The 13,843-nt window shown below is 39.8% G+C and overlaps 1 protein-coding gene across 1 annotated transcript; it reads left to right on the forward strand.

The window, feature by feature from the left end:
* Positions 1 to 5,158: 5,158 nt before the first annotated feature.
* On the forward strand, positions 5,159 to 13,031 carry LOC115004992 (bifunctional apoptosis regulator-like). The gene is made up of 9 exons (XM_029426795.1): positions 5,159 to 5,350; positions 6,146 to 6,446; positions 6,867 to 6,965; positions 7,339 to 7,432; positions 9,574 to 9,746; positions 9,956 to 10,100; positions 10,515 to 10,694; positions 11,074 to 11,270; positions 11,632 to 13,031. Exons 2-9 carry the CDS (start codon positions 6,154 to 6,156, stop codon positions 11,822 to 11,824), a joined length of 1,374 nt encoding a protein of 457 aa, XP_029282655.1. The 5' UTR covers positions 5,159 to 5,350; positions 6,146 to 6,153; the 3' UTR covers positions 11,825 to 13,031.
* Positions 13,032 to 13,843: the final 812 nt, after the last annotated feature.

Here is a 13,843-nt window from a genome sequence, read left to right on the forward strand (position 1 = left end):
GGAGGGAGAAACAGAGAAACGACTAGAGTACCTGATGAAACATGTCCAACTACTCGAGGAAAAATTAGAGGAAAAGCTACTCAACTCCCACTCTCCCTCTCACTCTGCTGCTCACTCTGCTCCAAATCCACTTATAGAGCTACTGCATACCCCAGATTCATTCTCAGTTTCCCAAGATCGCATTAACGAACAGCTAATACTGGTAGCAGAAGCGGCACGAATGGATGAAAAACGCAAAGAAGCAATAAGAAGGGAAGAAATTATCAAACATGATGGTACACGCCAAAGAACGGGCTATGACAGCCTGGAAAAACTGGAGGAAGAAGCAACAAGCGAGGAGGGACCAGAGTATGAAGAAGATAAAACTGATGAGGATGAAGAACAATTTGAACAAGCTGGAAGAAGCTCAAGGAATTCTGAAAGGAGTCTCAGCACGATTTCCCCAGAAGAAAAGAGTGACTTCAAGACATACTTTGTAGAAGGACGACTGAAGATGAAAGAACAGTCAATTTCGACTAGAACCAGAAAGAAGATAGAAGAGCAAAGAGGAGCACAACAGATGCCACTCATGGCAACATCAGGAGGACACATGATATACCACGCTTGGAGTCATCGTGATTTGGAGAGTTTGGCGGCCAAACTGCCTCCCCTCACCTCAGGAGGACAGAAATGGATTAATGAATTTGAGAAATACACAGCAGGAGACCGTGTGTGTGTGGGAGATTTGAGGACTCTCATGGGCAGACTGAAAGGAAAAAATAGGATGCTAGACATGGATATCACCGCTGGATGCAATGACGAGGACGATGAAAAATCCTTCAATCCTCACAGGAATCATTACTGGGATGCTATGAGAGACGCTTTTCCCACCACCCGCAGCATGGGAGCAGTGACAGGCCTAAAGAAAAGAAATGATGAAGAAATGCATGCTTTCCTGAAGAGAAGCGAAGGCATCTGGTTAGACAGCACTGGAGAAAGACATGACTCCTCTGTATCAGCTACCATGTTGTGGAGAAATGCTGTGATAAAGGCTCTATCTACTCATGTCCAAAACTGTCTGAAGAGTGTGGTGGGACTAGACACAATGCCTAATGCACTTTGGAGAGAGCACATTGTGCATCATGACGAGCAACACAGGCAAACAGCAGTGCAGAAGGAAGAAGGACATCTGACAATCACCAGAAGATTGGCAAAGGCTCAAATGGCTGAGAAAGTCACTGAGGCTTCAAGAAATAAGAAGGAGAAGAGACAGATGTTAATGGGACAGTACGATGCTGAAGAATTCCCAGAAACAACAATACAGACTCATAGACAGCAACAAGTTCCTCAGAATGGACCTCCATGGCAAGTACCAAACAGAGGAGCATGGAGAGGGGGGTAACAACCGCTACAGAAATGATGAAAGAGCTCCGCCACAGGGATGCTTTAATTGTGGAAGCGCATCTCACTGGGTCAAAGATTGCTACCAGTATGGGAAAAAAGGAGGAGGAAACTCCTACCAAGGAGGAGGAAACTCCTACCAAGGAAGAGGAGGATTCCCTAACAGAAGAGGAGGAGCATATCCCACCTATGGAAGAGGAGGAAGAGGACAGCAAGGTCCTGCAGGAGGAAGAGGACAGCAACGTTTTGGTAGAGGAAGAGGAAGAAATCCTCCCAACACTCACCAAATGCCTCTCTCTGCATGGGAACATTCCCAGAAATGGGGTGGCTCCTCACAATGAGGATGCCCAGAGGATCCAACTGCAGGTGAAGCTATTCCAGCTCAGAATGAACCAATGGTCACCTGTACGATAGAAGGGGAAAAAATGGAGCAACAGCGTCCTGTATTACTTCCTTGAAAGGAAAAACACCACCTCTCTCCACAAAGACCCTTCGAACAGTTGGATACTCGGGAAGAACAGAAGAACAAAAGTACACCATGCCATTGGTCACTGTACTTGGTAAACAATCCCTGCTACACCCTTTCCACTTTTCCCCAAAGTGTCCTGTAAACCTGATGGGTAGAGACCTGCTGGTTAAAACTGGAGCACGAATTCTATGTTCCAGTGATGGACTGATTCTACAGCAAGGTCCCTAGGTCCCATGATAAAGAGAGCCTTGTCAATCAACTGGCTCCTAACCAATATTGCCTGCGTATGGAGAGCAGAAGATGAGACAATGTGGAAAATCACTCACCACAGTATGGATGTTAGTATCTTGGAAGAACAAGAACTGGAAAGACACACTCAAAGATATCCCATCATATTTGTGGACAACTGGAGACTACGATGTAGGTTTTGTGCCTCATCATGAGGTCTCAGTGACTCTCAAAACAGAACAATCATCATGTTGGTTACCACAATATAACCTAAAAAGAGAGCAGGTTGAAGAAATAGGAGCAACAATCAATGAACTCCTAGAAGCTGGAGTAATCAGACACTCAAACTCCATCTGGAACACACCCATTTTGCCAGTCACAAAATCTGGCAACAAAGGCTGGAGAATGGTTCATGATCTAAGAAAAATCAACTCTGCTACGGGGTCACAAAATATACCTGTTCCAGACCCATATGTAGCGCTTCAAAATCTGAATCCTGAACACAAATACTTCACAGTCATAGATCTGGCTAATGCTTTTTTTTGTCTACCATTGGACCCTGAAGTACAAGACATATTTTCTTTCACATATAAATACACCTACAACAGAATGCCACAAGGCTACAAAGACAGCCCAGGACTGTTCAATCAAGCTCTGAAAAAAGACTTAAGCAGCTTACAACTGCCACCAGGTGTAACTCTGATACAGTACGTTGATGATTTGCTGCTCGCAGGCACTACTGCTGAATCCTGCCTGGAAGCCACAGCAAATCTCCTCACACTACTTGCAGAAGCAGGATACAAAGTCAAGAAAGAAAAAACTCAAGTTGCAAGAAGATCAGTCACTTTCTTGGGAAGACTCATTTCTGCAAACAGCCTGACTCTAACCAATGCACAAAGGACCTCAATCCTATCACATGGAAAGCCTAAGACAGTACAACACATGTTGGCATTTCTTGGATTGACGGGTTACAGTAGGACTCATGTACCAGATTATGGAAATCTGACTCAACCACTTAGAGACATGCTCTCAGAAGCAGGAAACAGAAACCTCACTGCTGAGCTCATCTGGACTACAGAAGGCGAAGAAGCTTTCACCAAGACTAAACAAGCCTTGGGACAAGCTGCACATCTATGCTCCCCAGACTACAATGATGATTTTCATTTGGATGTTTCTGAAACAGGAGGGATGGTAAATGGAGTCCTGTTTCAGAAAAAAGGGGGAGAAAGACATGTACTGATGTACCACAGCTCAAAATTGGACAATGTTGAACAAGGACAAACAGATTGTGCAAGACACCTGGCTACTCTAGCAAAGACAATTCAAAAGACTGCACACGTGGTGATGTGCCACCCACTCAAAGTAAACACTACACATGGTGTAGTGGCGTTTCTAAACTCACAAGCGTTCACTTTTTCTCCAGTCAGAAAAATAAAGATAGAAGAAACACTAACTAAGCCCCACATCACATGTGGCAGGGACAATCAACATGGCAACAGGACTGAATTCAGAAAACCATGACCCACATGACTGTGCATTTGTCTCACAACAAGATCTTAAAATTAGATCAGATTTGGAAACCGAACCATTGAATAATCCAGATAAAATTCTATACAGTGATGGCTGCTGCTACAAAGGAGATGAAGGAAATGTAGCTTCCTATGCTGTAGTGCAACAAAGTGGAGAAAACACACAAACTTTGGAAGCACACATCATTCCACAGCCAGCCTCTGCACAACTTGCAGAAATAGTCGCGTTAACACAAGCATTGAAACACGGAGAAGGCCAGAGAATAAATGTATACACAGACTCTGCTTATGCATATGGCGCTGTCCATATTGACGGCCCCCAGTGGATGAGAAGAGGTTTCCCGACTTCATCCAAAAATCCTGTCAAACATGCTGAAGCATTAAGAGCCCTACTGAAAGCGACACTGCTGCCATCACATGTTGCTATAATGAAATGCAAAGGTCATCAGAAAACTGATACAGCAGTGGCAAAAGGAAATGATGCAGCAGACAAGGCAGCTAAAGTAGCAGGTGGCTACACTCAGCAAATGATTTGTTTGAACAGTGAAAATCAAGAGCAACTCACTTTGGAGAGCATCAAAGAAATACAAGCACAAGCAGGAGTCTATGAGCATAATCAATGGGCTCATAAGGGAGCTACCAAGACTGAAGGAATCTGGAGAGCTCATGATGGCAGACTCGTGGCACCAGCTAAACTATGTCACCTGTTGATCAAACAAGCCCATGGCCCCACGCATGTTGGAAAACTAAGAACAATAAGGGACATAGAGGCAGAATGGTGGCACCCATTTATGAAAGAAACTTTGTAACAGAATGTGATACCTGTTGTAAACAATAAAAGAACATACAAGTGTCCTATGGGTCGTTTTCCAGTGCCAGACGCACCATTCAAAGAGATATGTATTGACTATACAGACATGGGAGCAGAAAATGTTGTAGGGTACAGATATGTTTTGGTAATGGTCGATCGTTTCACTAAGTGGATTGAAGCAATTCCCTGCAAAAAAGAAGATGCCAATTCTGTAATCAAATGGTTAAAAAATGAACTCATACCAAGGTATGGAGTTCCACGTTGCATACGATCACATAATGGGACACACTTCACGAGCCATAAGCTTGAAGAAGTAGAAAAGTATTTTGGCATAACACATTTGGGTCAGTATATCATCCGGCATCACAGGGTTTGGTAGAACGAGCTAATCAAACACTGAAAAGAAAACTTGCTAAAACATGTTATGGTAACAAGTTAAAGTGGGTAGATGCCCTACCTTTGGCACTCATGTCAATGAGATCCTCACAAAGCAGTCAAACACATTTGTGTCACAATATCACCTCGAACTCCAAGATAAGAGGTGTTCCGTTTGAAAGATTGTCCACAGTGCAACAAAAAAATACATAAAAATAATGTTATTTATTTCTATGTTTTCTTTTGTCAAAGCTTCAGGGAGCCACTGCAGAGGGGTTAACGATCCGCATATGGCTCCTGAGCCGCAGGTTGCCAACCCCTGAGTTAGACCAATTACGAGTGTTTATCAGGTAGCTGCATGGTGACGCGCTGACGTGCGCGTGGCCGGGGTTTTCCACATAGAAGCACGGCGCAGAGCCATGGTGACAGCGACTCAGGCAGAAATATTTATCTCCTCCGTGGACGGTGTAATTTAGGGTTAATTTACCATAAGCACACGTAAGATATTTTAACCAGGTAGTCATGTCATCCTCCAGCAAAGACCATTCCTGAGGCGAGGTAAAACTGTCAGTTTGTTGAATGACTATGACTTTGTACGTTTCTAACATTTACTGTTATGCTAACGTTAGCTACCATTTGCTGGCTAACTAGCATATCAGTCTTAAAGCTAAAGATAGTATATGTGTGTATCTGTATTATAAGTGGTATTTCTGCTTTACGGAGCAGTACATGTAGTTGCTGACATAGCTAGTAGTAAGCTAACGACAAGCTAGCTAGTCACAGAGTACAGCTAACTCCAGATCAGGACGTGAAAGCTAAATTAACGTCAGCTCCTATCAAAGTAGATACAGTTGTGGAATTTAACGTTTACTAAGTGCATTTAACGTTACTCAAGTACTTCACTTATATATCACTTAAATGTTAAGGTACTTGCGTGTTTTCTTTCCATGCAACGTTTTACTTCTAACGTTACTCCACTACACCTCAGAGGTAAATATTGTACTTTTTAGTCAACTATTCAGATTCACTTTTACTTTTGTATTTTTATTTAAGTAACATTTTGAATGCACGACTTTTACTTGTAACAGAGTATTTTTTACTGTTTGGTATTAATACTTTCACTTCAGTAAAGGATCTAAATACCTTTTCCACCACTAGTTATATAAGATGTAAGTGTCTAAATTAATGTTACAGCTTTCTTTCTGTTTCATGATTTGGTGCTCACCATTAGTTGTTTACACAGGTGTCCTTTAAATTGCCTGTTGTCTCTGAGAAGCTGTACCTATATTTTAAACTTGTATCACTTTCTTCATTTAGTTCTTATTTTGTAACCTTGTTTCTTCTCTTATTCAGACTTAGATATGTTGCACCAAATGGAGTGGGATTTATTTGATAACGGTCTGGGAGGATCAATGGAGGACCCCCCTGATATATCTGAATCTTCTCAGTCGAAGCCCTCCTCCACCAACATCTCAGAACATGAATTCTCGTGCCACTGTTGCTACGACATCTTAGTAAACCCCACCACCTTGACCTGCGGCCATAACTTTTGCCGTCACTGTCTTGCTCTATGGTGGGAGTCCTCTCACAAGAATGAGTGCCCAGAGTGCCGGGAGAAGTGGGAAGGCTTTCCTAAAATCAACATACTGCTGAGGTATGCTTTTCACAGCCATATCATATCAGGCTATGAATGTTTGATTTACTGACCACAGTATTCACATTTCTCTCGCATACAGTTTGCCCATTGCAATTTCCCAGACCCCAAGGTGAAGTCATAAAAATGTCTTATGTTTGACCAACAGTCCAAAAACCCTAAAATAATATTCAGTCCACTATTATAAAGGTTTAAGCAAACTAAAAAAAATCACATTAGAGAAGCTTAAATCAGTGAATTTACACAATTAAGAAGAAATAACTTAATCGATTAACAAAATAGTTCCAGATTAATTATTTCTGTCACTAGGCTAATTGAATAATCATCGGCTCAGAGTTTTGATATAGACACATTTCTATCACTACCCACAAAGTATTAAGGTTTTAATTGCTCTTGTTAACTTAATGCTCTAATCTTCAGGGATGCAACGGACAAGCTGTTCACTGAGGTCGTTCAGCGCAGGAGAGAAGAGATCCAGGCTAACCCCAAAACCTCCCGGAGCCTGCTGGCCTTCCAGAGGTAGTACAGTATGATCTATGATACAAGCCTTTTTGGTGTAACACTTCGTGTGTCAGCCAAGTATACACTGAAATAGTACTCCACCAATTTAACATTGCCCTCTTATAACATTGTCAGACTCACAATGGGAAGTTTAAAACTAAACGGATCAAAATGGATCGAGCAGAACCAGAGATAATGGGTTTTTTTTAATCCACAAATTCTTCTTCCTTGTCAAAACCTGGTGCATACATTACCATCAATGCAACTTCAACGGAGAGCCCTTTGACAATAATGATGTTATCAACCATGAACTTGCATTGTGTCTGTTTAATCTGTTCACTTGTATTTGATACCTTTTTGTTGTCTGAAGCAAATATCTACATGTTTTTAGATATGGTGACAACTTGGGTAGATCCAGGACAAACCAGCACAAAGGAGCGGGCTTCTTCTTTTCTGGAGTCCTGACAGCACTCACGTGTGTGGCTGTAAGTACTCAACCATATATTATCATATTTTCTGATGCTACGGTACCTAGCTTCCCTCTTACCTGCCTACTGTGTCAATGTCATTGACACATTGACACATTGACAGTGCGTCAATGTTGCAGTGGTTACAGCCGTTTCTGAGCTTTATATGGATTCTTCTGGTTTTGAAGGTCATGTATGGATTTATTGACGAGGCTCTTAGGCTAAACTAACCATTTTTCTTATTAAAAAAATGTCTTACAGTAAATGGTGTAATTGTTGATTTCCTTTTGTTATTAAAACATTAAAAGTGATTTTGTAAAGACCTTGCTCTTGACAAAGTTTGGTATAGAAACCTGTTTGTGTGTAACAGTCGTATGTACTTGTGGATAAAGTTATAAATACCTACGATGTGAGCGACATATTGATTCGTTTTCATTATTTGATTGGTAAATAAGATTCGTACTCCATCAGATACATTATGCAGTCAAGACTACTTTGCAATGGTGTGCCACTAATTGATATGATTTTGTAATACAAAATGTCTTTTTATTCCTTTTAGACATTTTTCTTGCTCCATGATGTTGCCAAATGTGCCTTTTTTGAAGGACATTATTGTAAACATGAACAATTATATGGTGAAAAATGACTAGTTTTAGATTTTAACAACAGTGGGATTTAATATTTGAAGGTTATCACAGTAGTGGATGAAGAGGTCGGTTGTGGTCATGTAGACCAACCATGTTTATTTTGTCCATGTGGCACCTGGGAGCAACGTAACTGTGTGTCTTGCTACGTGGCAGTACATTTTGTGTGTGTGCTGCTGGGAGCATGGTCCTATTTTTGACCTCAGTTCATCAATGGGTATCATGATTGAATCATTTTATGAAAGGGGGGGCCTGGACCTGAACAAAGCATCAGTTTGTTTTGAATGCCTTTTGGCTTTGTGTTTCCTCGGCTCACATGATTTGGACTGGAAAATCATTTCCCCATGAAACGGAGATTCGCACACTTTGATCATTAAGTAACGGATGAATGCTCATTTATCAAAATGTCTCCTCAAGCTGGAAAAGAAACTAAGAAAAGAAGTCCCAGTATGGAACTACTTGGTATTATCATTTCAACATTGAGCTTCAATTTAATCAATATTTACATTTTAAAGGCGACATATGACACTCATTTCCAGCTTCATACTTGTATTTTGTGTTTCCTAGTTTTTCATAATCGGTCCCCTTTAAGTGGGCTAATGTGACTTGATACGCCGACCAGTCCCTTGCTAGTCTGGGTCCACCTTCCCTCCAGACTCAGGTTTACACATATCTCGCCCTTTTCACTTCCAAAACTCTATTATACACATTGCTAATATCTACCAAGGTGGAGTTCCAGTTATTGTTTTTAACTGCCAAGCTATGATGCTGCCAAATGGACTCTTTGCTTTAACGACCATTTTACAACAGTGGCAGTAAATTGTCATGCACGCCATTCATATTTAGTTTTTAGCACTGTAGTTTCTCTATGTTTAAAAATAGAAGTGACCATGCTCTTCTTACTTTACCAAATGACACGCATATATTAGTAGTTTAGATAAAAACCGAGCTAGTGAAATGGACACGATGTTTCCTTATTTCCATACGCGTTTACACAACGTTACTGTGATGGAAATAGAGAGCAGGGTGGTGTGGAACCTGGAGAAACAAATGCAGCTGCAGCGCACCCTTACAGAGCTCTATGACTGCACATTTTAAGCAACACATTCTTATCAAGGTGCTTATGAGAATTATTAATTAATGGTTTAAAAAATTGTATCCAATCACACTAAAATTTAAGAGCAAATTTGTATTTATACTTTGATCAACTTTGCAGGTTTAAAGTCAAACACCTATAGTGACCTCTAGTGGAAATGGTTGACTTATGTCAGACTCATTAACTGGATGTACTGGGGAGTAAACCAGAGCAGTGAACTGTGTCATTAGTTGGCATCAGTCGAGCCCATGTGGGATTCTGGCCACCAGCAAACCTGTTAGTCGCCTTCTCCTCCCCAACAACAGCTTTATGAACTCAATATTTTCTTTGCATCTAAATGTATAATGCGTCCTGGTGTGGAATAAGCAGGATACAAACAAGTGCTTACTGCACCTTGTTTGTTATGTGTGCTTTTCCAGGTGATTGTGCTGGTGTATCACTGGAGCAGTGGTGTGGTGGAGCAGCAAGACATGTTGATCAGTAAATCCGTGTCTCATTGGACGACGGAGGAAGTCGTGTCCTGGCTGGAGCTTCTGGGGCCCTGGGCCCAGCTGTACAGAGAGCCCTTTCAGCAGGAGAATGTCAATGGAAGGTGGATTATTTATGTTTTATTCCAGCACAATTTCTGTTTGCTTTACTTGTCTTTTAATTTGAAATCCAGACACAATATACCGAACAAAATAGCCGTATTTGAACTGTAGGGCATTGTTCTCTGTTATGTTCTTATGTTTAGACTTGCATAGATCACCCTAACATTAGAATCTCATGTTGTGAATAATTATGTTGTTTTTACTGTTTTAGGCTACTGTTGATGCTCGGAGACGAAGAGTTGTTAAAACCTCCTTACAGCATCGAAAATCAGGCTCACCGACGGGCTATTCTGGCTGAGCTGGACAGAGTTAAAGTCCTGGGGGTCAAACCTCCGCATAACCTCTGGGAATACAAGGTAACGAGTCTGGTCTGCTCCAACTTTATTAGTACTCAAACAAACCACTGATTATTAGCCTTTTCAGCGTACTGTATTTTACATCTTTGGTTTGGTGATATTTGTCCTGTTGTAATTAACTTCCCTAGCTCAAAGTACTTTCATTACATCTTAAGACGAGTAAATGTGAAGTAATAGTACCTCTGAGTTTGTGTAAAACATCTTGTTTGGTTCCACCTCCACTACAGTAGCATGCACTTATGTCTTAACTTGTATTTAAGGACATGAACTTTGACTTTGTTGTTATCCCTTCATTTAATAAAATGCTCTATAATTGAGATAGTGTTATAGTGTAAAATAGTGTTTGTCATATTTCCTACTCAAACGAATGTCCTCTTACTTTGTGCACTTGTATTTCTCTCACTTTCTGTCAAGGTTACTAACGCAGGGAAGTCGCTGTTCTTGCTGTACGCACTGAAGCGCTCCCCTCGTCTCACACTCTTCTATTTGTATTTATTCGACTACGCGGAAACCTTCCTGCCCTTCCTGCACACCTGCTGTCCGGCCATCACACACATCGGCCAGTCAATGGAGAGCAGCTTCCTCAACGCACAGGTGACACTCTGCAAGCTGGGTGTATCTTTCCCTTGTTTCACTCTAAAGTTGGGATTTTCTTTTCTTTTCTTATTTAATTATGAGTCAAACTTAGGTGGTGGATTCAGGTCATCTTCCTCCATCACACGCTGTAAAATAAAAGAATACAATTGGATAAAATATTTCGGAAATTTCAAATAAGCATCGTGCTAAAAGTGACAAGTGGTAAAAACTAGAATGATCTTAATTCAACATCTGATTGTCAGTTTACATGTTAATGTACTTTACCTATTGTGGTAACCAGATCTTCTTTGACTTTACTGGGAAAAAATATTTTGACTCCTCTGTCTTGCATTCATACCTGTTTAATTGTTTCCAATGATGTTTCTGTGTTTGTTAGTTGGAGCCCAGTTGGCGACAGTGGGGAGAGTTTCTTGTAAAGTACCTCCTGCTTCCATACCAGCTGATAGCTGAGTTTGCTTGGGACTGGCTGGCCGTCCACTACTGGACGTCTCGCTTCATTATTGTTAACGCCATGCTGCTGTCTGTGCTGGAGGGCTGCGCCCTGTGGAGACTCTGGTCAAGAGCCAGGATCAGGTATACGCGGGGGAAGGCCGGTTAATATCTGTCTGGGGGTTTTCTTGCTGATTTCTGTTTTTTTAATACATTTTGAGCGCTATTCACTCAAAGACATTTGAGTTAGCTTCATCTCAGCAACAACAGACTGCAGGATGCAGAGCATGTTCAAGAGAAAACAAAGTAAAGTTATGTAGCATTTGCTCACGCTTCCTTACTTTTTACTACTAGAAATGTTGCATGTATTTGAACATTTCTACATTACTTGAACATTACTGGGAAATGTAATTGTTAAGTTAAGCTACATGTGAAGTTACAGGTAGGTCAGTTTCCATGGTGGAGAAGGCTTCATGTACTAACTTGTATCTTCCATTTTCCTTAGGTCTCTGCCGCGCAAGATGTGGAACCACTTGTGGAAGATGTTATCTCAGGGGTTTGCCTTCGCCCTCCTGTGGCCTTTTGTCCCTCAGTTTGTGTGCAACTGCCTCTTCTACTGGGCTCTCTACTTCAGCCCCATCATTAATATAGACCTGGTGGTGCAGCAGCTAATGCATCCAGAAACACAGGCACTGTAACAAACTGCACGCAGTCAGTGCTCAATTAATGCCGTACAGTTCACAGCAAATACATTTGCCAGAAATCCAGTTGCAGAAGAGAAGAGGGCGTTTATTTTCAGCAGTATACTCACATGAGTCTGGCTTATTTGCTGTTGGGAAGGACGTTTTCTCACTTCCAGTAATGCCTCTGCTGGATGGTTCCCATGTGGAGCAAGAGATGCATTGCGCTATTGTTGGAGAACAAAACCAACAAGATAAGAAACAGTGAAATATCTGTGGTGTTATTGATTACTGCAGTGATCTCTCTCTGCGTGCACAGTGCATTCACAAACCACATTGCCTAAATGGCCTGGATGGCAGTTATGCAAATTAAAAGTCTTGTTCAAAGACGGGTGGTAGTGAAGGCCTCATAAGGAGTTTTCTGATAGCTTTGTAGCACTGAGATGGCTGTAGTTCAATGAAAGGTGACCGACTAAAGGTAGTAAAACACATAAATACATTTTCTTCTTTTATTAAATGTCATTTTGGCATGTAATCCACAAGCAATCAAATGAATAACTGCTGCTTTAAAAGTATCAGTTTGAATGAAACGGTATTATAAGTGTATATAAATCTTTATTCGGCATGAATTTCAGTGCGTTATTTATATCTTCAGTGCAGTTCTGGCTTTGAATGCGGTCATGGTGCCACAAAGCGGTCTGAAAATTCACTCTACGAGGTTTGGTAACAACAATGTGTCAAATGTTGAGGCTTGTAGTTCTGCAGCCCGATGGGAACCTCAGGCTTTACACGTGATTCAAAGGAAAACTTAAAAACGTCGTCTTCGTGAACAAATGTTCAACATTGAAGCGCGTTCAAGGAATTCCAGATGTTCATTGAGATTTAGAATACATGTCATTTAGATTTGAAAGAAAACGTATGTTCTTAAAAAAAAAAAACTTGTGAGGCTGATGCAGATCTTTTCTAATTTTTATGATTTTAAGCAGAAACTGTTCGTAGCAGATTTTACTTGCTGGTCCTGCTGACAAATATTGTGTTGCTCTTTTATTTTTTATTGTTCAGAAACATTTTCTTTGCAGTATATATGTTTCCATGTGATAGGTGGGTAGAGCTAATCAAAGACTTTTGATTTTTTACATTGTTCATTTGCACTTAAAAGTTCTACACTGTGATTTTGTTCTTCAATGTTCTACATGACAGGAAAAATAAAGATTTTTAAATAATTTTATGCAGTTGTTTGGAATTTGTTTTCTCATGACATATAAGTAATTTAAATATAATGAGGATTATTGTGTTTTATAGGGACATTTACAACCAGAGTCTGTAGATGTGATGATCTGAACTTCAGAAATATATTATTATTATTATTCAGCAAACGCCTTCCTTCTCAAATGCTTGAGTAGTAGCTGTCCACACGGTTATAAGATGAGATTTAATTGATTCATAGTGGGAATTCACATCACTGCATGAAAAGGAAAAAGCTAAAGAAATAATAATTTAGATCAAATAAATGTATATCGAACACGTCACTCTTTTTTTCCCTGTTTCTACAATTAAAGCACCCGAACAATAAAACACTTTGTCTCGAGTAGATACATATTTACATTCAGTTTATTAATTTGCAATACTGTCTACCGCACATTTATTTATATATATATATATATATATAATAGATATATATATATATAATATATATATATTATATATATATAGATATATTTATAGATATATATATATTATATATATATATATATTATATATAGTATTTATATTATATATAATTTTTATATTATATATATATATATAATATATATATTTTTTTTTATATATATATATATTTTATATATATATATTTTCTATATAGTTATTTATCTTCTATATATTATATATTATATCTATCTTCTATCTTTATTTATACTATATTATCTCTATCTTTTCTTTTATTTTATATTATTATTCTTATCTATATTATCTGTCTGTTTCTGTTGTATTCTCTATATCTGTCTGTCTATTATCTGTCTTATCTAGTCTCTATCT

This window comes from Cottoperca gobio, chromosome 1, assembly GCF_900634415.1.
Source record: "Cottoperca gobio chromosome 1, fCotGob3.1, whole genome shotgun sequence".
In the NCBI taxonomy this organism is placed as follows: Eukaryota; Metazoa; Chordata; class Actinopteri; order Perciformes; family Bovichtidae; genus Cottoperca; species Cottoperca gobio.